At 37.1% G+C, this 24931-nt stretch overlaps 1 protein-coding gene across 1 annotated transcript; it reads right to left on the bottom strand.

Moving 5' to 3' along the window:
* Positions 1-598: 598 nt before the first annotated feature.
* LOC124154620 (drebrin-like protein B) lies at positions 599-24924 on the bottom strand. Its single transcript, XM_046528459.1, has 9 exons — positions 24420-24924; positions 23900-23955; positions 23711-23823; positions 23267-23488; positions 17636-17800; positions 13279-13488; positions 11738-12062; positions 7252-7599; positions 599-3362 (listed from the first exon to the last, which is right to left on the bottom strand). The coding sequence occupies exons 1-9, from the start codon at positions 24500-24502 to the stop codon at positions 3223-3225; spliced, it is 1662 nt and encodes a 553-aa protein (XP_046384415.1). The 5' UTR covers positions 24503-24924; the 3' UTR covers positions 599-3222.
* Positions 24925-24931: the final 7 nt, after the last annotated feature.

Genomic DNA, 24931 nt, shown 5'->3' with positions numbered 1-24931 from the left:
AATTCATATACCACAGACGAATGAGCGCAGGCAGACCACAGATGATACTATAATAGCAGAAGTGTGAAATTGCGCGAAAGTTCATCGTGCAATGAAAGTGGTACGCAAAGTCATTCACTTAGTTTGCAATAGCCATAACAATTGATGATGCCTCTTGGCCAAGAGCACTCATTTATCCCACTTTCTCCTCTCTCACCAGTGAAGTGGTAGAGCAGGGCCCATCACCTGCACAGGCAACTTGAAAGACAACCAATCGATGGACATCTCAGCACTCCTTTGAATAAGTTGATAACAATTTTACACTAAAAACTTAATTTAAATCCCTGAATATTCAAAATTAAATAAAAATTAACACTCTCATATATTCTCTCAAAATAATGGTAACGTGACTCTTCACCCTTTCCACCTGACAATATTCCACTACTTACGAATATTTTATTCATGACAGTACTTTTTATCAGGAGGTTTCTCATTAACAAGAGTGCATACAGTATGTAGATTGCATTTTTACCAATAAAAAACTAACCTATAGAAAAAGTCATCTTTCTTGGAGTAAAATCATGGAATTTTATTAACTAAAATAAATGCTTGATTTCAATGATAAACTACAACACCAATTTAATTGTGAGTCACATTTCAATTTTGAATGATAATACCAGTAAAAAATCCAACAATGCTGAATTAAATAAATACAGCTAATACATTATTTGATTGAAATTCATCTTGAGCACCCAAAACACTCATCTCAAATCAAACAAGGAATTATAAACTGGGAACATGATTGGGAGATACAACACAAGCAAAAAAACACAAGTAAAACCTTGAGCGTTCATGTAACCAGTGATCAACATAAACTACAAGAACGTTATTAAAAGTAAAAATAGCACCAAATGTGGAAAATATTCCCCCAAAGATTTAGATATTACAAAAATGAACACCTTAGAAGTTAAAAATAAGTCTTGCAATGGTGAAATTTTGACTTAAAATGGATTGATTAGGGTTAAACATATAGCAAAGTTATACACATTAAAATTAAGCAACCATTCATTTAAAGGATTTAAAGAATATTAGCTAATTGGCCTAACTCCTTCAAGTCATATACTTTTCATTATAAATTTTTTGATTTGATACAGGTTTAAAACTTCCTCAGCATCAAATCAGGTGCACCAAAATTTACTCTCCACACCAATGATTTATATAGCCATGATAAAGAAAGAAGATGGCTACCAGAACATATAGAGAGCCCTAAACAGCACTGGTTTGAGTAAACTCCTTTATGCAAAAACTTGCAAGCAAAGGTAGGAGACACAATAATTCGAATTAACAAATCACAGCATTAAGAATATAATTTTTTTCTATTTAGGTGCAATGTTTTGAATATCATAACTCTAATACTTAGCAATACTGAACACTCTTGTCATATGGGATCGTGACAAAATACATCTTTCATGCAATCAAACACAATTTTCACAGTTTAAAAAGTAATAGAATACATGCATATTTTAACGACCATTCAACTGTTAACTTAAAAAATGTCAATTAAATTCTGAAATAGATCGATACCTCCACTGCATAAACGCTCAACAATCACCCATCGAATCAATTCCGCTCATCTAGTACTATAAGGGCTATCCAGATGAGCGGATTCTATTCGGTGGGCGATTTTTGAGCGCTTATGCAGTGGAGGTATGTATTGAGATGACATTGAGAGCAGAAGGAAAAGAGGGTTGTATGCATACCCTGGTTTTGAATGCTGTGGAACAGAACACGTTGCCAAGAGAATGATGAAGTAAGTACATGAGAATATGGTCGTAAGATGATGTACAACAATCATTTTGAGAAAGTTTGACAACATTGCCATCCAAAAATCTGTACAGCAGCATAGATTGAAGCATTTATTAGATAATGTTGTCTCAATAACATTATACTGAGTGTGTACCCATTCATCGTAATTTGATCGATTCTTTAATTAAGAAAAACATCAGGGCAACATTCCCTGAATATGAGTTAATTGAATTACCAGTATTAATACTGTAGGGTAGAACAGAGACATCTAAATACAAATTTACATTGAAATAGTTTAATTTGGCTTCTTTCCACAAAAAGTAACTGGTCACTGTTAGAACGAATCATTAAATAAAATGTGCATCACAGATATAGATGTACTGTACTATCACTCCTAATCGGTTTAGGTTTTAATTTAAAACTTTTACCAAGAATTGTTGACATTAAGCCAGAACTGAGGCTTATATCAGCAGTGTTTGATTTAATTGATTGGAGCATTATTGCTGAATTCCTACCATTTTTCAGACCAACTGGGTAGTCTTATTTATTCGTAACAAAATAAATCCCCTAAATTGCTGTAAGCCGCACTAATGAGAAAAAAATGAACAAGCTTCAAAGCAATGAGGATTCAATTAAAAACATGTATAAAAATTATTAGTAGGATTTCTGAATTAAAAAACGAGGATAAACCATATGCAGAAGCCAATGAAGCCATGTCATATTCACGCCTATTTTCACTTCAATATGCAAGAAAATTAAGCTCATGATTATTAACTGGCTACCAATCAATGATTTAGAGAGTTCATTGAATGCTTAAATTTGGGCACAAAGACCCACACTCACATTTATTGCACGACATATTCCAACACTTAAAACAATCACATAAAAGACAAATATTATAACAACCTTGATTTTTCCTTTCAATGGAGTCAAATATGACACAATTTTTATGGCTTTGTACAAATATTACAAAGGCTATATTCACTGCATTAAAAAGGTTGGGGAAGACCAGTTAATTATAATATTAAGAAGCATGGGGAAGTAAAAATGTTGCTACCTAAGATTGGTGGTACATTAATAAAGATTTTTACAGATAATTCACAGCACAAACAATACTGTTCCTTTAGATTCCAAGATTCATTCAATTTAATTCCATTCGGACAAATAGGAGGAGCCATGGAAATTTTGTTTACTTTCCATGACGAAATATTAAAAATTCACACTAGTTTCCAAGGGATGAAATTCAGGGAGTTCTAGAAATACTTCAAATACAACTGATACATAAATTACAACTTCTTCTGAGACAGATTCATTTACCTCAGACAATCTGAGAAAGGCGATCAGTCGGGGGCAGTCAGCCAGTGCCACAGATGCCAGTTAATACGCCTTCCCTACATGATGACTGCTTTTGGTGATACATTCTCCATGTAACATCTTTCAATTAAGAAGTTCAACATAATTGGCTGGGAAAAGACCAAATGTTCCATCTGGCCCAATTCCTTGCCACCAACCTTCATCAATTTGGTCAATGTTGGTGATTATTTCACCAGGATCAAAGGATATCTCAGTACTGTCAGCTGAAAAGAAAAAAATATATCATTGCACAGTGAAACCTGGGTTCACGGAAACCTCTGACTTACTTAAGGACAGTATTCCCTGGCAGAAGGATATGCATTTGTATTAGGATAGAACCTCCAGTACAAGTACTCTCCCACATATGGACACGAATGCTTTATAGACATAATTTTACTCTTTTACGGACAACATCGCCAAGGGTGACCAGTCTCTTAAAAACTTGAGTTATTTAAATAAAAGGATTTCGTTAAGCTGGCTCAAAATTTCTATGCTATAATACTTGCAGGGTAATATTAAGAGTAAAACGGAGGTTTTCTATAGATAATCTCCAGCTTACAGACACCTCTCACCTATAGACACATTTTCAAGGACCACGAGTTTCTGCATATGAGAGGTTTCACCACAATAATTTTTACAGAGATTGTTACCTCTTAATAGATTGTGCTATATAGACTTTGTATGGATAATATCCTTTAATGGACAAAATATTTCTACTGCTATAATGCATTTAAAAGATCTACAATTTTCAAAAATTTGGGCTGAATGGCAATCTGTTTCAATGATATCAACTATTTTACATGGATTTCTGGAGCACACAATAGTAGAGCAAAAGCTCTCAATCAAAGAAAAATCAAGATTATTCACTTAGTTTCAGTTTTGCATCACGGAATTCATTACAGCTAATTACAAAGAGTCACCATGGAATACTTTTTACAATTTTTTTGTCTGGATTATGGAGCCCATGCTACATTGGTATCTGTGTCACATGCAATCTGTAACCACATGTAACTAAAGATGAAAAGTTTGTGATTAAGATTAAAAGGTAAATACCGTATCTCTCTTAATATAGTCCCCCTCTGAATATAGTCCCCCTCTGAATATAATCCCTCCCCTAATTTCAAGGCTTCAGTTTCGGGAAAAATTATAAAAATGCCTTTAAATATAGTCCCCTCTTTACTTTTACCATTGGCGTTTTTGGAAAAAAAAGGGGGGACTATATTCAGACAAATACGGTAAGTATTTCATCATTGACACACGAGAAGAATAAGTTATTTAAAGGTATTTTTTCAATCGGCAATGTCACCTTTTTTCACCTGCTCATTTGTATGAAAGCAGAATAACAAAGGGTAGGCATAGTCTCACAGCACACCAGAGCTGATCAATATAAAAAATCTTTCTGTTTCCCTGAGCTTCTATTATGAAGAGCATCGTGAGAAGATGATAATAATAATATGTAATATAGTATTCATTTCCATATGGTCTAAATACATTGGCCTATGGCCCCATATGTGCCTAATGTAAGAATTTTAAACTTAAATACGAATTCTGGCTGGAAGTATTAGCAGTTGGGGTAAGGGGGGAAGCAACAGAAATAATAGGAGGAGAAGGGGTGCTACTTATTAGCGGATGGGTCATCGGATATTTGGCGCTCCACTGAGCAAAAAAAGGAGAAGACTGAAGCCTGAGAATGTTGGAATTCCCACCAAACAGCACACTCCCGATTTTCCGGGCTGATGATCGGGAGAGACGGCACGAATAATCGAAACACACTGATAACCCAAACTTTCACTTTAATGTCTTGTCATATTCATATATAACTTAACATAACAATATATTATTATTTATGCAGTTAATCTGTTATTTTGGAGTGCTTCCTGGACTCATTGAGAGCTTTCTTCGCCAGTCCACGATCTTTTCAGCGGCAATAACAAGGTTGTACTCGTATTATTACGGCTCCATGTAAATACTGGTTTCAAAAACCACACATTGGCGGCTGCGTGATCACGGATACAGAAAAGTGGAAAAATGCTTCAAAACCACTGTACGATGTCGGAAACAACACTTTCAGGCACCACGCAACGTACCGTATATGTCTGAATATAGTCCCCCCTTTTTTTCCAAAAATGCTGATGGTAAAAGTAGAGGGGGGGACTACATTCAAATGCATTTTTATAACTTTTCCCGAAACTGATGCCTCAAAATTAGGCGGGGGGACTATATTCAGAGGGGGACTATATTCGGAGAAATACGGTATACGCGTCTCGCACAAGTTGCAACTGCTGCAGGACGTGCATCCATGATCAGAGAGTGCGATCGCACACTGCGAGGCTTCGAAAACTGGAACACGGAGCTCTTGTGAATGCAGCTGCTAGCACGCAATCGCTTCCATTTAACAAAGGGGAATCTAATGGAAACAATAAGCTCGGTGTATCCTAGCGTTCAAATGCAGTAATTACGGTGATTTTGAGTCAGATTTTATTTTTTTATAAACGTGTATTGCAGAAAATATTGAGCGAGACTGAAAATCATGCACGGATAATCCGCGATACGGATATACCGCAGTCGGATAATTGGGAGTCTGCTGTAGTTGTATTTTCCTGGTATTTTATTTCTATTTTGCAGTAGTCTGGATCCATAGAATTCTTTTCTGTTTTTGCACTTGAATAAGTCTAACTCCGGTTTTTAACTTGTTTTTCAGATTTGCCCCTGGCAAGCTTTTGTTTGAAATGACAGAATTCACTGAAAAGCATTTTTCTCCTCACATAGGTCTACAGTATCTGAAGTTTGGTGTAGAAAGCCACGAGCGTCATTGGCTTCGTTGGGAGCCAAGGATTTGAGTAGGCATAGAGTGTCCTCAAGCGTAGCAAAGCCATGGAGAGTCAGTGTGAGCAAATGCTCCCCATTTCTACAGCACCATCTTCTACTTCCCAAATGCATGGGAAAGTCAGGTCGCTCATCAGCAGCACATGCAGCAGTTTCTGACAACACAATTAAGTGTTATAAGAGTAATTGTGTACCCTATTGTTGGCAGATAATACAGGGAGTATTTTTTTTAAGAGAGGGAAACAGTTGCAGCAGAATAAGACAAATGCAACTATGTATTCAGCAAAAGTTGTTTTCTGCAAAGCACTTCCACAAAATATTTCCCAATTACGACAGACTCCTGATTATCCGGCTGCAGTTTATCCAGGTTGCGGATTATCCATGCATGATTTTCACTCCCGCTCAATTTTTTCCACAATCTTTATGAAAAAAATGGACGCAAAATCATCGGAACTACGGCATTAATGCTAGGATACACCGGGCTTATTATTTCTGTTAGAATCCCCTTCGTAAAACGGAAGCGATCACGCACGAGCTGCATTCACGGGAGCACCGTGTTCCTGTTTTCCAAGCCTTGCAGTGCACGACCACGCTCTGCGATCAAGGATACACGTCCCGCAGCTGTTGCAACCTGGGCAACTTGTGAGAGAGGTGACTAGTGGCGTGGTGCCTGACAGTGTAGTTTCCGACATCGAGCAGCAGTTTTGAAGCATTCCAGCAAACCACTTTTCTTTATCCGTGATCACACTGCCACAGATGTGTGGTTTTCAAAACCAGGCCTTACATGGAGCATTAATAATACAAGTGCAACCATGTTATTGCCGCTAAAAAGGCCGCGAACTGGCGAAGAAAGCTCTCCAGGAAGCACTCTAAAATAACATAGTAATTGCATAAATAATAATATATTGCCAGGTGTTCGGGCATTACAAAATTTCTTCATAGATTGTGCCAATCTCATGTTTAATCTGGCTGCCACTTAAGGAGAGGAGGCAAGGGCACGAATGGTCACCTACCAAGGCTTCATCTTGGCTAGGATAGCCACTGTGCCATCAAGTCGGCACACATTCTCCTTTCTGCAAACTATACAAAAATTACTCAAGGCATTGCTCATAGAGATTGATCCTTAAGAATGCATGGTGCGTGGTGAGAAAGCTCTCACAAAATAGTCACATTTGCAACCTCTGGTCCGAGTCCAACATTGCTTATCTTTGGTAATCTTATCAGAACCAGTGTGTTCTTCAGGCTAGGCTCTTACCCTCCAACAAATGCCAAACATGCAGTACTCACCAGCTTGATAATCATACAGGGCCCTGGCAGTGCGTCCGTAATCTGCTTCGCTATAAGCGACTGCATCCTCGATGACTCCATTACTGAATTGCTCCTCTGCCTCCTGGCCATCGGCAGCCACCCGCGCAATCACCTCCTCTGAGCCAACGGCCACTTGTGACTCTTGGCTTCCACTAGGAGAGCTCTCTTCAGCACTTGTCCCCTGCGGACTTGTACTTTGAACCAATAGGTGTTGCGGAGAAGGTGATTTTGCCAACACATTGGTCTCCTGCACATGCTCCTGGGTGAGGTCCGTGGTGGATGCTCCTTCCACTTCCCTAGTCTCGAGAGTTGGTTCCAAGGGGGTAACTGCAAGTGAACAAAGCCAAACACAAAGAGATCAATGCTGTGAGTGTGCATGTAATGAGTGCTACAAAATACCGCATAAGGCTATGGAAGACATCACAACATATTGAATAGAGGAGAGTAATCTACATCTACATCTACGTAATACCCCGCGAGCCGCCTAAAAGGTGTGTGGAATGAAACATGTTACATGAATGAAGGTAATGAAACATGTCATTTATTCACACATGCATATAGAATAGTAAATAACTACATATGTACTTATTTGCAGCAATGAGGTAAACTCACAATGAAATTTCAACACTAGCCAATTTTACTCTAGTACATTATCTTATTTGAACTACATACAAACATTTGGTATTGAAAAGGATGGAGCTGATGGATACATACATATGAATAAACAAAATTTGTGTAGTGGAGGAAGGTGATGAATGACAGGGATTTAGTAGGAAAGGCGGAGATGCTTAGCAAGTTGAAGCATGGATAACAGGGAATAGAGGGGAGAGTGGAAGTTGTCTCGAGTTTAAGGGGAAAGAGAAGGGAAGTAAGGATTTTCCAGCTGAATGTCAGTTCTCAGAGCTCTATAGAAAATTCAACATTGCACCACGGAGGAGAGTGGAAGGTTTAATGTTGAGTGGAAATTATAAGCAGCCTCCTCCATTGGGAGAACTTTTATCTAAAACAAGTTTTACTACATTCACAAGAACTTAAAAATTATGCAAGATTTTCTCGATTAAAGTTTAAAAAGAAATGGCAGTCACAGGACTTACACACTGTATAGAAATAAAGCATGCCTCAAAATCAGAGCAAAAATATCAATGTACATGGCCAAATGAGGTTCATTTAATCAGTAAAGGGAGATTAATTGTTTGAGGCGTAACTTGGTGAAAGCGATTCATAATTAAATTAAGAAAAGTACAAAGTTCTTCTTTCTTAATTTAACAGTAAAGGGAGATAAAAACTCAAATCGAGTTCCACGTAAGGATCAAAACAAAAGAATAATACAAAAGATAATGAAAATAACACAATTTAAAATATGATAATGCACATGTGTAGAAATATACATTTATGTTTTCACGTGTGAAGTGCAACAGAATCTCCCATAAATGAACCTCAAATTAACAATATGACACCATTTCACGAACTTCTCTTCCAGTCACAATCGTTTGTAAAGGGAAAGATGTGGTAAAGAACATCCGATTTGTGAAATCTCCTTTATATTGTTTTCCATAAATAGTTTGTAAATATTCTTTTGAGTGGGATGAAATCTCCAGTTCCCTTGGTCTGAACCACATGCGAGGCCACGGTACTATTATTAGAGATGTGCGAATAGTATCCGCAAATACTCGAATACCTCGAATATTTGAAAGTATTCGATATTCGAGGTCTCGAATAATAATGGTAAAGGTACTGTCTCGAATACCTCGAATACTTTGAATTTCGCACCATAAACTGTCGCACGCACGTCGTTGTTCAGGCCTGGTTACACGGTACATTAACACGTACAAGTTAATGTACGTTTGAGTGGATGATTTTGGTGGACCGGAACGGAACATGTACGAATGCATGAACCAAATTAGAACAGGTTCTATTTTCCGTTCATGCATTCGCACAAGTTGGGTTGTTACACGGTACATTTTCGTGTTCATTCACGTGTTCATACATTTAGACACTAACCCATACGTGTTAATGCATCGTGTAACCAGGCCGTAAGTTGACTCGGAAAAATCGGAAAAATGTAGAGAACTGTAGTCGTTTAGTGCACGCAGCGCCGTTTTAGGCGAGTTGACGAATTACATCAAATTCGTGGATTAGAGCGGTGAAAAGTGTTCGACGTGGGGAACCAAAAATGATCGGGTGAAAAAATCCGAAAATCCCCGATTCCCCCCACCAGGAGAACCTCTGTGCCGTGGGATAGTAACTACGTAGCACAATTCCCAAAATCCACTACCCCCTCCATCCATCAGCCCACGGCCCCTCCTCCTACGACGCTTTCCTCCTCTCCGAAATCAAACAAAAGGCCCCAGTTCCCGCAGGGTTCCTATTACGAAGACCATAAATCAAAAGCTTCAAAAGGAAATATCAAGTTACAGGAGAATAAAAGAATCGTGTTTCACCCTTTCTTCTTTCTTCCCCACTGACCTTTTTCTGCTTACCTGCTTCGAAGTTCCCCATTTCTGGAGGTCAACCGCTGCATGAGTCATCTTTTAGCACAAAAGGTGTCTAACAATAACTTTCGTCAATTGATATTACACCTTTATTGGATTGAAATATTAGTAATGTACGCGTAATTTCAAAAAGAATAAGACCAAACACGACGTATTTCTGACTTTATTTAAGCATTTTACGCAAAGAAATATATGTCAAAATACGACGGAGACTTAGCATTCTGGCAAAACTCGATATCCTCGCAACTGAGCTTTTCGGAAGTTGATGCGGTATTTTTTTCGAAAACATATACCAAGTTACAATTCATGAGTTATGCTATAAATCTCTATTGTCACAGTCACAGACGAAGGGATATTTTCTCAAGATATTTGGTTTCACCCTGCTAGCAATTCGAATTCATCTGCTTATCTTGTGAGAACTTCGAAAGATGGACTGAAAATAAATGAAGAAAATCTGGTGGAGAAGCGGGTGTATTTTGCAAAACGCCTCGGATTGTCCGCTAGCACTTGACAGTAGGAGTGAGGGTAAAGCGAGCTACCAGTTGAAAATAAGAAGTTGGATGAAGCTGAGTATCAGATCGGTGTGCCGCTGAAATGGCGTTTGGTAGATAAGAATATATACATCATACAGATATCCATCGTAGTTGTGTAAAAGCCGAGATGGCATGCAATCATTTTTTTGCGAGGTGGTGTGTCCCCTTAGGATGTTTGAAAGAGATGTTAATTGAATCAACTGTAAGCCTAAATTGTTTCCATAAAATTAAAATGTTCCATTAATCAGCTAAATTCTGGTTTGAATCCTTTAAAGGAAACTCAATTACTCGCCAAAATCCTGGGTTTCCTGCTGCATAGGCAACCTAGTCAAACATTCCCGCATTCATAGTTTTTTTTGTCCCCCCTGTAAAACGATAGATCATGGTTCCACTGTATACCTTTTTATTTATACATTCATTAAGGGAAATAGAAGAAAAAACGTTCGTTTAATATGCTTTGCACAATACTAGTATTCGAGGTATTTGAAATTCGAGGTATTCGAATATTCGAGCAATGATTTAATATTCGATTTCGATATTCGAGTTTGAGAAATCTACTATTCGACCCATTTCTACTAATTATGCATTTGCGATGTGAAACGTACATTTAAAAATCATTGATAATATTTTTCTTAGATTATCAATGGTTAACAATCATTGATGAAACTTCTAAAATTAATCAAGTATTTTTTTCCAGCAGCTCATCGTTTTCTGCAATGCTAGGGCAGACGTCCACGTAAGCTTGAAACATTCCTTGCTAGCAAATAAATAAAATAATCCGTTTTACATTGGGAATTTTAATGGAAATAATAAGTCCGGTGTAGCCTTGCAATGAAACGCAATAATCCTGGTACTTTTGCATTCGATCAATTTTTTATAAAGGCTGCAGGAAATGGTGAAGGAGTGAGAAACTCAAACACGGATAATCCACAGCAAAGGAAATACGCATCTGGATAATTGGGAGTCTACTTTGCATACACTCACGATAGGTGAGGAAATATGTTATCAATATCAGAGGGTAGAGAACACTTGTGGAAGGTGAAATGAAAAGTGGATTTCATTTCCTTCAAAAGAATGATTTACTAATGTTAATCAGAATTCTGCCTGAACAAGGTGTTCCATTTTTTTTTCTCCTAATGTTTCAATTGAAGACTTCTTCCATCATGATCAGAATGACTCCAATTACAACAGAAAATTCTTCCAGTGAACATCAGGAGAGAAGAGGAGGGAACAGCCTACAAGGAAGGAAACCTGAGACATACCATATCTCTCCGAAAATAGCCCCCCCTCATTTTTAGGCTTCAGTTTTGGGAAAAATATAAAAAATGCATTTCAATATAGTCCCTCCTTTACTTTTACCACGGGAATTTTTGGAAAAAAAGTGGAGACTATATTCAGATAAATACGGTATTTATTTCAAAATGGAATGCGTGGACTAACCTTCCATGAGAGGAGACCACTGCTTCTTGGCTTTCGGAGATTTCGGCGACACTTCATCCACAAGACTCTCAGATGGTGGCCATGTGGGCAGAGACGCTTTGCGCTGCTGAACGCCTGCAGCAGCAGATGGCTGTTCCCCAGGAATATTAATGTGCGGTGCTGAATCAAACGACGAGGAGGAAGAGAGCGGGGGAAGATGCTGCACATTGCTGTTTGACATGAGGTGGTGCCGACTAACTCGTGACTGCATTTGCCCAGCTGAGGTGTTCTGCTCAAATATTGCACGAGCATCTATAGTACGCTTTGAAATCACAGATTGAGCCTCCTGTAATTGCAAAATAATAGCAGAAGCATATATTAGCTAATTTAGTCAAGAGAGAACCCAGCACTTCTTACAGGAATGCAAATGAATGATATATATATATATATATTACCCTTTAATAAATATTACCCTAAAAACACCTTACTCAAGAGGAGACAAAAATAGAAATCACTCAATTATTAGAAGATTCAACCTAATTCGATTGATTTGAATGGATCACATTCAATGCAATAAAATCATTTCAATGAGATATATTATAATCCATGGATTAAACATATGACCCATTACAGTGGGCCCTGAAATTTTGCAAATAGGTTTCTCTGGTGTAAGAGTATTTAAGTTGATATGATTGCTGTGCGTTGTTGGAACGATTAAAGCCAAAATCAGTTTAAATTTGCCATTTTAAAGTTCACAAAATACAAACAAATTTGGTGAATAAATGGTGAAGCATCTACAATAGAGCAGTAAGGTGCCTATATAATCTTGGCTGGTAGATATTACCGATTCTCAGTATGTCTGGATAAAATAGTGTCACCACTCCTCTACAGCTTGATCAGAAGTACTGTTGATCATAAAAGATATCCCTGTAGACCATAATGTTGATAGGTGTCAACATATTTGATCACTATATATTTGTTACAGAAGTTACATAAATATCTTTTCCTTTGAATTCCTGTTTATGAAATTGCAGCTCTTTTGAAAAATTTACCAGCTATTAATATTCCACAAGTAAGCCATACATCACCATACTCATGTTGGTATTACTCAGGCTGGGTGGCAATATTTTCCTAACTTTTTAGGATCTGTATGCATGATGCTTCAAATAGACATTACCAAGTTAATTTTCCCTAGTCTACCCAGACATCACTATACCCACAGACTATCAGCTACTATCTACGAAGTATTTTGTTAGCCTTTGACAAAGATAGGTTAAAATAAGTAGTATAAATCCTTTCCTGCCTCTAATGTGATTCGCCACTATTTTTAACTGAGAATTGCCAAAACATGCTTTTTTACCACTGTAGCATGAAATTTGCAAATTTTGCACTGCTCGGGATATGATTTTAACACAGCTTTCCCTCAAGTTTACCTCACAATGTCGGATGTACATAAATGTGGGACTTAAATTAACAGAAGATATGCAATTTTCAATGGGGCTTTTCTCCACGCATCACAGTTGAGGGATACGCTGCAGGGACTGTGAGGGTCCCTCACTCACATGGCTTCGCTGCCGCCTCAGAAGTTCGCTCCTCGCCTTCCTCTCCCGCTCATCCTGCTCACTCTCCTCAATGTCACGCTCCCACTCCCTCGAGATGCGCTCTGCCTCTCGATCCTGCCCCCCTTCTGCGTTTCGCTCTGCTTCTCTCAGCTGAACAATGTTGCGACTCCGCTCCTTGATCTTCTGCTCTCTCTGCTGGGCCTCCTCCATCTAGCCAACGGAATAACACACACATCAGCATCAGATTACAATCATAGCACACCATGCACGTGAGCTGCACTTCATTTCATAGGGATAAAAATCTGGAGAATAAACAAAGCTGAACGGCTGAAATTCCCATCCATACATCCCAACAAAAAAGGGCAGAATAAAGGCAGTATTTTAAAATTATGAAAGACACATAAATATGCATGTGTTCAACTTTATTAAAATTTAATGCTTGCAATGGCTCTGCTAATTTCTTAATTGAATTTCTTTATTTAAAATGCAATTAAAAACACTTCTAACTACTCCAACGCCTTAAGAATTTAATCGGAAAACATAATGCAAAACTTATGCTGTTATGGTTACACAGGAATAGTACCAAAAAATTTATAAATATCTAATCATAATCAGCAGCATTTATAATTTTTGAAAAAATGCAATTTACTGGTTATTTTTTACATTTAATTAATATCTTAATTAACCTTTTCCCCACGAATGACAAAAATATGCGTCCGGATGTTTCTTGACCCGGGAGATGAAAGCTGCAAATTTTCATCGTAGCTATTTCTACGCAGGCGAACTAATGCCAAAAATATATGTTTCCTTGCTCTCCACCTTTCATGACGGTCATGGGTTTGCGAAGCCTTAGTTATGGGACCCAACAAAGCTAGACTTGGCCAAACCCTCGAAAACTGGGAGCAGGTACCCAGACCCTTCGTCTTTTATTACCCCTCATTGTGGTCATCATGGTCATTCAATTGCTCATTCAGTCAGTTTTCGAAATTAATATTTGTTCTTTTCTCAAGAAATATAAACCAAGAATTGAATTCTTTGTCATTTGAGCAGCGTTTACAATTTTTAAACAAAATTCTATGGTAAATATAAACTCATTACTCGATTTATAAACATGGACATTGTTGCTGGATTAAATACATAAATATTGAATGTACAGCTTCTTTCAAAATTTAACAATTCTCAGAATAAAACAAGGAATTCAATTCGAAGTCAGCAATTAATGTGCAAGCAACAATTATCCGTATAGCTAATTCATATAAACAAAGCATGATTGACAGCGAACCAATACCGCTGGTAGGGTTATAAACCCCGAAAGGAGGGAGACCAACTACCCTCAGAGTCCAATATAATGCAGAGTCCCTGCTTAGAAAGGGTTGAGAAAGGTTGGTGCCAAGAGTGTGTGATTATCCACAAGACCCTTCTTAACACATTCAGTGCGGATGACATATATATATGTCATGAGGGCTTTTCCACTCAGGCGGATGACATAAATGTATGTCTTCGGGAGTACGTTTTTCCGCTGGTCACTAGGGTGCTCCGAGCGCGCCTAGCGTTACTTTTTCACCCTCACGCAGTTCGGGATTAACCTTACACCGTTGCGGAAGTGCCCGTTTCTAGTTCTACGTGTTCCTTCATTTTTAGTGTTTTTTTGTTTACTTTACTGCTGTTTTTGGAACAATTTGGCAGGTTGAGATTTTTCTTTTCATTTCCTTCGTCTCTTTTTCATCATTCTTATCGTAAATATCATAATCATGTCTTACATATGGATTATTTTTTTAATTTGTTTTTTTACCTTCATTTTTAATTTATTCATATTTTATGTGCTATCACAAAAATTATGATTAGACTAACTTTTTTATTAAAGATATTTATCCCCATTTTGTACTCACTACATTATAAAAAATGATCTTAGTGCGGTGCTTCAGTTAATGATGTTATATTTTAATTTCTTTTGCTAGGAACATTTTTTATTAATGCAAATTACGTTTATCCTGGGTGATTTTTTTGGGTCTTTTTCCTACTTTTACGGCATATTTTCCCATTCGTTTCCCTAGGTCAATTACCAATCCTCTATTCATTTCGATTTTATTTCATTTTCTGAGTTATTCATACGTGTTGGGTTAGATGCAGATTTTCTTCCTTTTCATAAAAAATAACATATTAATGGCGTATGCAACACTGCATTACAATATCTACAGTATTGGTCTGTATTTCTTTTACTCGTTTATTTGTTTCCTTAGCTTTGTAAACAAAATTGCGGAAAAGAATAGACTCAGAGGTATTTTAAGCATTACGGCATTTAACCATTATTTATTCCCTTGAAATAGTATTTTTCTCTTATTTTTTAATTTATTCATATCTTATGTGCAACCACAAAAATTATTATCAGACTTAGTTTTTGTTAATAACGTGTATTCCCGTCTCAAAACTTACTATGTATTTTATTCCCAAATGTTTCCATGTTGTCCAAAAGGTCGTATTTTATACTTAATTAATAATTTTAAAATAATTATTTCAAATTACGTTTTTTTACATAATTTGGGGTTTTTTCCTAATTTTACGGCATATTTTCTCAGTCATTGCTCCGCATCAATTACTTGTCCTCTGATCATTATGGTGTTTTCATTTTGTAGGTCATTAATACATTCTAGTGTTAGGTACAGATACAGTCTTAATTTTCATAAAAACTAAGGTATTAATCACATATGCAACACTCCATTACACAAATTGTACTATTTTGCTGGATAATTTTTAAGGCTCAAGGTTGGAGTCCCTCCCTACCAGCGGCACTCCCAGGGACTATTTCAACTTGCCAATGATATTTTCTTTGAAATAATCCTCTCATAGACGGAGGAAAATGCTTTCTGCAACCCTTCACCAAGGGCCTTCACTAAGGGCATAATGGATTGGAAGCTGTTGGACAGGGAGAACTGGAAACTTGGCTGGGCCTTCTTCTCCACATGGGCGCAATTAGGGTTAACACGATTTCTAACGATTGGAGGTAAGAATTAGTGTGAGTACCGATATTCGGGAGAAAATGTGCTGTGACAGGTTTTTAGGAATGATGCAGGCTCTTCATTTCTCCGCTAACCGTGAAGGCATCCATAGGACAGTGACTGCAATTCGCCCAGAATGTGAAGGTCAACCAGGGCTCTGTCTAAGGCCTTGCTTACAAATATATCATAAAAATTTGTGAGAATTTTTATTGAAATGTTTCAATTTTGCAATAACTCTGAGGTAACATAGATTAAAAAAATGTTTATCCCATAAATTTATATTTTTCTTGCCGTTCATTGTATGTTCTACTTCTGTGACTTGAAAAAATTAAATCTACGGCCGTTGAAACAAAAAAAATACACGTAAAGACTAATTCCAAGATATTTCTGCCATTAACCTTAGGAATCAATGGTAGAAGAAGTATTATAAACGGAAATATGAAAAGTTCACTCCTTCATACAAGGAAAATTGCATGTGTGTAATGCGGGTTGCGTGAATTGTCAATTACTGGTGACGGGTGGCATACATGTATGTCATTAGGGTTTTTTACAAATTGCTTGAAATAGAAACAAAAAAAAATGCAAATTCTATAGTATTACTTCCAAGACCACCGTTATAAAGGAAAATCACCCATCCGTCACTAGAGGTTTCGGTGAAAATATCATCCGCATTGAATGTGTTAACGACTGTCCTGCAAAAATGCTCTGTACAGAGGTGACGGAAAAGTCTCTTTGGGCTCGGTCCAGCAGTCATGCTAAGGAGAGAACTCCACCATCTCGAAAGGGTTAACATTTTTTATTATTACCTCACCTTTTCCTGTTGAATACACATTTTATACAATTTAGGGGTTACAGAGCCACAGGCCCAATGGTGACACTCACCGAAAAAGCATCTTTTATCGTTTAAAATCGTTTCAGGCTTAATTTTGTGGAATAATGCTACATATATCCATGATTAAAACACAAATGGTAATTTCCACACAATTTCATTTAACACTTAACGACCAACCATGGTTTCGACACTTTGTGTCATTTTCAATAAAATCATGGATGTAGCATCTTTTCTGTTTGCTATTGGCTATTTGGATATTACGTGCAATTTTCTATTATTATTTTCTTCATCCTTTGCCTGAGGAAGCCAAAAAGATGGATGTGAAAGACCTTCCAGCAAGGACAAACAATAGAGCAAACCAAAAAATATTTGTTTCTCAATTTCACTTAAATTTCTGCAAAGTTGGTAACTTCGGACCTATGGAGACAGTGGCTAGTTTGCTGGGTTAAAAAAGAGCATTCTCATCCCAGATCCTCATATCAGTGCAGAAGGAGAAATCTCTTTTTGGGTCACCCTAAAATATATTCACCTCTCTCTGGTTTCTCTCTTCTTCCAACTTCTTCCTTTCCTCTTCTTTCCTTTTCCTCTCTTCAGCCTGTCTCCTCTTCTCCTCCATCTCCTCTTTCTCCCAAAACATGTCTCTCTCTTTGGAATTTATCTCTTGAGTGGGGATAACCCGCTTGTATGTTGTTCCCTGCAACCAAATCATGAAATACAGATTAATTGTAACAGTGCTGCCTACATATTTCTCTGAAGAGCCTGACCTCAAACAGCAAGTGAAGTAGCTCTTCAACTTACACTGAGAAAGCAAATAAATGTCTTAAACTGAATGCTTGATAGCTGGAACTATGTTTCAGTCGTTACAAGTAGGTTATTCTCATAATCGTGGCAAACCTATTCCTTCCTCTCACATCCTGTCAAAATTTTTAACCAGCAAAAATTGCAATAATAATCATAGACACAATGTGTACGGCTCACAATACTCTACTACGTGGTAATTAAGTGATTTTTACATGACTATCCTACTTATCTAATTATGTAACAGCAAAGTATGCATAATGGCTAATAATAATGAACTATTTATACAGTGTTATACATCAAAAAAACAAGCAATGATAAAACGATAATTCTCGTCAGTTAAAATCAACCTAAGCTTTCTACTAAAATGTATATTTTCAGCCAGCCAATCTAGAATATTCTATATTTTGATAATTACAATAATTACCCACAAACATATATACTCCGAGGCTGGAGATAAAAACTTTCTTTAAACTAACATTCCACTCTCACTGTAAGCTCAAAAATCTTACAGAATAGTTTTAACTTTGATAATAGCAGAATAACATAATCACCATAATCTTCATCTTCAAGCCTTTCTCTTATTTTTTAAGACATAAAAACACATTACATAGTAGCCTCCCACTTTTCATGAGCTGGAGATGTTGTTAGAGAGCTAGTTCCTTTACTCGATCAAGAATAACCTTTCACAGAGGGAAGGAATAGGTAGCAAGAGTGTTTACAACAACTAATAACAAGAGACCCATGCAGAAGACCGATGAGAAGCAGAGATGTGGTGACATGCTATGCATGGGTTTGTGAGGTCATCAACTTATCTGCAATAAGGTTAAGGCTGTTGATTTTTTGCTGCAAAGAGCTTGAGAGGAAGTTTCGTATGACTCTCAAGATATGTGAAATCGCTAAGAACGAGGATTTTTTAAATCAGAAAAACTGCCGTTCTACAAGGATAGTGATAAAAGCTATGATCATCAGCTATCATGCGTATTCTAAAATGTACAAATTATTAGAAAGAGATCAGACTTCTCCGGTTACAACTCTGCCTCTTGTCACGGAAGGTTCAAGTGGTGGGATTATATGGGCGCGGGTGGGGGAAAACGGCTAATTATTGGTTGGACTCAGAAACTAAACAATTTAGCATTGGCTTCAAATATTTCTCAAGCTGTGGGAAATAGCTATAATTAATCATTGAACGTCAACCAAAAATCCACAGTAATTACATTGTACATGGATAAAGAATGATAATATGACCATCAGCTGTTTTGCATATTCTAAGAAGTAGAAATTATAGTATAGGCAGTCAGCTGACTAGGGGTTGGCCCTCATGATATCACCAACCAGGAAAACTAATTGGAGGAAATGATAGCACAGTAAAACCTCTATGTGATGAACCTCTATACATCATAAACCTCCATACTTCATACCACCCCTATGCTCCCGTCAGATTTACATGTAAATTTATAGGCAAACCTCTTGGTAGTGAACCTCTTTTTATCGTAAAACCTCCACTTATCATACCAAGGAGATACCCCGATACAGCCTAACTACCTCCACAAATCGTACCGAGACAGTTAATTCCATTACCATTAATTAACGAGACCATTAATGCAGCCACGATTACATACATGGAATGACATTTTCAGCAATAAATGTTTCACCCTTATTTTTTTTTTCTCATACACCTTTAATGTGCTGCAATTTTCACGTTAACCATTAGTTGTGGCCATTTTGTTCCATATGAGAGTATACCTAACAGTAAATAAGAAAAAAAGGTATCTAACTATCCAAATCTTTATAAGTGACTGTTGAATTAAGAGAGATCACATCATTTTCTCTTCAATCATGGTAAAAATAACATGATAGAGCTAGCATTCTGTTATAATTACATAAATAATAAATATATGTTCATGAATGCATGCATGTTTGTTTAAACGTATAAATATAATGGTTTAAAAGACAGTAGTGCCCTTCATTCCCGAAGGATATGAAAAACTGGTGCATATCACTGAAACCTCTCTATATTGAACCTCCATACATCAAATTGCCCAAATTTTGGTCCCCTCCAATACGATATAAAAAGGTTTTACTGTATATATATTCTTACTGTCCCAGTCAGGCCGCATTTTTACCCTCTGATTTCTGGCTTTTTCCATCTACCACAGCACCATTGTCCTCGTCCTTTTTCTGTTCCATGTTCCTATCCCTTTCTTTCCTTACCACTGAATTTATATGTATGTTTGCGCTTAAGGCGCCGTGTGAATGAATGAAGTAGTGTATCGGCCATATTGGCTTATTTCACTTGGGCTCAGCGTGCCCCGAAACGCATGTTCCTGTCTCTTTCCTGCTATCGTGTGAGTGTGTATCTTTCCTTTCATCCTTGTGTCCTCGTCCATTCCTTCTGTTGGTGAGTGGTGAGCTGCCCCAGTGCCATCTATTGGTTACTCTTGTGGGCCAAAGCAAAGGGAGTTTACTGTATATAAACCCCCGCCGAAATCATGGTAAATCTAAGCGTCCTGGTAGCGCAACTGGTAGAGCACCTGGCCGGCAACCAGGAGGTTCTGGGTTCGTGTCCCAGTCAGGCCGCATTTTTACCCTCTGATTTCTGGCTTTTTCCATCTACCACAGCACCATTGTCCTCATCCTTTTTCTGTTCCATGTTCCTATCCCTTTCTTTCCTTACCACTGAATTTATATGTATATTCTTACTAGAAAATATACTATCATTTCCAGTTACAGGATAACTTGGAAACTTCCTCAAATTTTATCCCGTGATTTAGCAACAAAATAAAGTTGTAGTTAGATGAAATTTTCACTCAACACATGAGATAAAAACTGAATATACTGATAGTATGCGGACATTTTCCTATTTGAAAGATGGTTTTAATCTACAATCTTTCCACCTTATTCCAATCATAAATGTAACCCAATCAATGGGTTCAGTAATGAAATTATGTTCTTTGGGATAATTTAAAAGAAACCCCAACCCCAACGTTAACATAAAACGTATGTATACATTTCTTTCATAATATTCTTTATTACAAGCATCTGTAATGTAAAAAAGGCAGAAAGATATTTGAGATTACTTCTGCATAAAAGACAGATGCCATTTCTGAAATGTTGCCCAAGCCTTCTTTGCCTTTGTGAGAGGCATGCCACAAATTCCTTCCCTCACACCCTTACTCCTTATCCAATGCACTAAGCAAACCTAAACCTCCCCCCACACACACAGCCAGGGTTAATAAAAATCATGATTTTTTTCAAAAAAAAATCATTTTTGTTGATTTTTTTATTTAAATCAGATTTTATTGATTTAAATGAGATTTTCATGATTCTCCATTCAACAAAAATTCAATTATTTGTAAAACTAACTATTTGGGCAGCATATTGGAGAATGATCATTTTCAGAAACAATAAGGGGCAACATACTCTAAATTTAATACAACATTTAGTCAATCAGGGGAGAGAACTATGGAAATGCGAATGATATCAAATTACAAAGTACGCCAGCATTATATAAAATTGCCATTGGAAGTATCAAATGTGCTATATTATGCAGTTCTTAAGCATATGAAGTTTAGAAAAATTCTGTTATTGCAACTTTGTATGGTGCCTACGCTTAGAAGTTAAATCAGAAAACAATTTTTTTTCAATGGATACACTAGTATTCTAACCAAAGCCATTTTTTTTTTTTTCATGTTACATGCATTCCTACCATATCATTTCTATTTAAGAGCCACTATTGTGATGATAACTGTCGATTCATTGTATTAATTAAGAAATAAAAATCAAAATTATACACTTAGAGCTTCCTTTTCTTAACTCTTAAAAAATCAAACATATAGATCACATTATGATTTAAAACACCAGATTTTTAAAATAAAAATCAAGTGATTTAAATCAAATTAATTAAAATCAATCAACCCGGCACACAGCACCTCCTGCCAGGGGCGCAGCTAGGAATTAAGACTAGGGGGGGTTTCAGGCGCAACTAATACTGGGGTGCTTGGGGTATTGCATACCCTCCAGGGTTAGCGGGAGGTGCGGAGGCCTTCTGCCGGAAAAAAATTAAGATAAATGGTTCAAAATGGTGATTTTTACGGCCTTCTGAGGAATATTTTATTAAACCTCACACTATTCTATACGGAATATTTATCCAATTAGGTAAAATAGATTTAACTTAAAAATTTCTATGAGCTCTGGGGGGGGTTTTATCCCCCAAACCCCCCCCTCGCTGCGCCACTGCGTACTGCTGGCCGCCTTGAGTGCTCACATGCCCAAGTAAAGAGAAATGTAATTTGGACCTGTGCATACAAGGGCATTCTAATGTGGAGTGAGAGAATCCAAGCTAATGTGGAGAGAGATCTCTTCCCGATTGTGAGTGAGAGAAGGGGGACTACACCATGAAAGGAGTCCATGAATGTCCAACCTAGTGACGAATAATAAGTATTGTGTTTAATACAAATATAATGATATGTTAATCAATTGGTGTTGTGATATAATGTTCCCTTCCCCTCTCTGAGGAGCCCTCCTCCCACCAAGAGTCTCACACCTTCCTTTTTATAAGGAAATTTTCAAGCATTTATCCTCACACAAGGACACTGAGTGATTTTCTTCTCTTTAAGCCAGCACATTTCTTGTCCCCAAAGACACAGGCGGAAGTTGGGGTGTGCACAGTTGTAAAATTGACAAGAGCTTTTGAGGATTGTGCTCTCAGTCTGAGGCCAAGTAGTTCATTTTTACTTGTTTAAAAAATAAAATATGGTTGAAAATTCAAAATATGAGGACTTGTGTACCAAAAGCAATGATCCACTGAACACAAAACAATACTTCAAATTTTCAGCTTGTGAAATGAATAGAAAAAAGTTCTCAAAAGATGGTGGTTAAGTTTTTCAGAAATTCAATGGGCTGTTGGGTAGTTATTCAATTCAGGCCTCTCATCATGTGAAATTCACATCCCTATAGAGTAAGTAATTTGTGGGACCCTCTATACTAGCCTATGAAAAAAATTTCAGGATGAAACAAAGGCATGGTTCCTCTGTAACACATTTGGGCAAATGTCTCTCTTGCCTTTGGTGGATGTGAATAGGCCCTCAAGTATATTTGTACAAAACTTATAATTAAAATCATGCAACATTTGATTACAGGGTTCTGAAGCTATTTATGGTCTTCCAAATCTCAACATATTTTCACATGAAAAGGGCTTAACAGCCCAAAAAAAAACTTTCATGGAGTTAATGATACCTCATATTCTGACAATGCACATTCAAACTATTGAGGAAGTTTATGAAAAAAAATATGATAAGAATGTATATCTTTGATGCAGTACAAAATAAATGTCAGCATAAATACATGAAATGGTTCTCACCACTGGTCCACAATCAATGGGCACATTAGAGCTGTCCGATCTTTCCTTAAAACTGTATGCTGATCCAGTTGACTTGGAAACTTTTTCCATAATTATATCAGGATCAACTTCCTCCTCAGTTCTTGCATTAAGAGTAAGATGAGCACCAATAAAGAAACGAGACACATCGCTGACATGATTGGCACATGTACCCTTCCGCACGAGAGGAGCTCCTTCTCCTTGCTATATATCATTTGCAGGAAGAAAAGGAGAGGCACACTTTATTATAAAGAGGAGTAATTCCGTAAATTGTGGTATATGATAACAACAGGATTTGGTTAAGCAAATATTACACCCCAGAGATGATTAAAATAAAGTCAACATATTAAATCAAATATTATTGATACATGGGCCACAGATGACTACTCAATAAAAATGCAACAAAATTTAACCAGATATGCTCACCCAGTTGATTAGGACACATTTAGGAAGGCTGGTTTTCGGATCAATTACTTTGCAGAAAGCATACATTATTTTTCCACTGTTCAGATCATCAATCATTTCACCGATTCCCCCATCTAAAACGTACAAAGAGCATCATATGAAGCAAATACTACGGATTGTAGGCGAGGAAAATAACTTGACGCATCTTACCTCCTTTACTGACTACTTTTAAATCGTTTGTCTGTCCTTCGTATCCAAATAATGCCCTAGAAAGAAAAATGCACTATTTATGCAAATTTTGGTAGCACAATATAAGCAACAGGCCCCTTTGAACTGTTGGGGGTCAAGCTGTAGGCCATTACCACAGAATGAGTTACCCAAGACGCCAAGGGTATAAGTAAATGACCAAACGATTGTGATACACAACTAACAACTACAGCCTTTCATCTATATTGTCATTCCACACATCCAAACTGGTAGATGAAAATCCGATTAAATAAACCATTCATAGGAGAAAAATACCAATCCTCGTCGACACCTATTTAATCTTTTACAAGAATTCTCTTAATTTACCAATGAAAAGCATCTCATTTCAAAATCTTATCAAGCACTGGATTTTGACGTTTGGTTTACCGGTAAAAGGTCATTAGCCGCAACGTAAAAAAGAATTATCATACAAAGTACTCTAATAATTATGTTCAATGCATAAATAGCGCATTATTACACTCACCAATTTGTAGCACACTTATCATCTACTACTTCCTTCCAAGCAGATAATAGGGTATCTCTGTTCTTTGATAAGTTGATGGCCATTTTCCAGAAAGAGAACTTTCTAAATCAGGGTAGGATTACACAAATATTTCTTCACGTATTAACTACAAAACCCATCGAAATGTTTTCTACTTTATCAGCGCACTTCCATGAAAGTGCTCAGGTAAAATTCATAACAAATTATTTCGATAGAACACTGAAGTCACCAACCGAATACTTTACGCTCTACATGTGTTGCCTATCTGCCCAAGTTGCGGACAAAACACAATCGATACATTTAATTTCTCCCTGTAACGTCAACTTCGTCGGTTATGTCAATATTTGGATGTGTTCAATTTCCTTGTTACTCTGTGAACCCTGTCTTGTGCACTGCTCTGCGTGGGTGAAGAACTCTCTAGATCGTGGCCGCCGAATGAATCAATTTCTCGCCCTACGCTACGTGAACATTTTTAACTCCGAAATTCCTTTGAT

The sequence above is a fragment of the Ischnura elegans genome, chromosome 2 (assembly GCF_921293095.1).
Source record: "Ischnura elegans chromosome 2, ioIscEleg1.1, whole genome shotgun sequence".
Taxonomy (NCBI): Eukaryota; Metazoa; Arthropoda; class Insecta; order Odonata; family Coenagrionidae; genus Ischnura; species Ischnura elegans.
This window is presented reverse-complemented; position numbering and strand designations above follow the sequence as displayed.

Bases quoted from the DNA above. Each gene is read 5' to 3' on its own strand.
- LOC124154620 (XM_046528459.1), bottom strand. From the start codon at position 24,502: ATGGCCATCAACTTATCAAAGAACAGAGATACCCTATTATCTGCTTGG. The intron at 23,824-23,899 runs GTAAGATGCGTC...TGTACGTTTTAG, and splicing joins AAAAGTAGTCAGTAAAGGAG to ATGGGGGAATCGGTGAAATG. The intron at 7,600-11,737 runs GTTAGTCCACGC...GTTCACTTGCAG, and splicing joins GTGGTCTCCTCTCATGGAAG to TTACCCCCTTGGAACCAACT.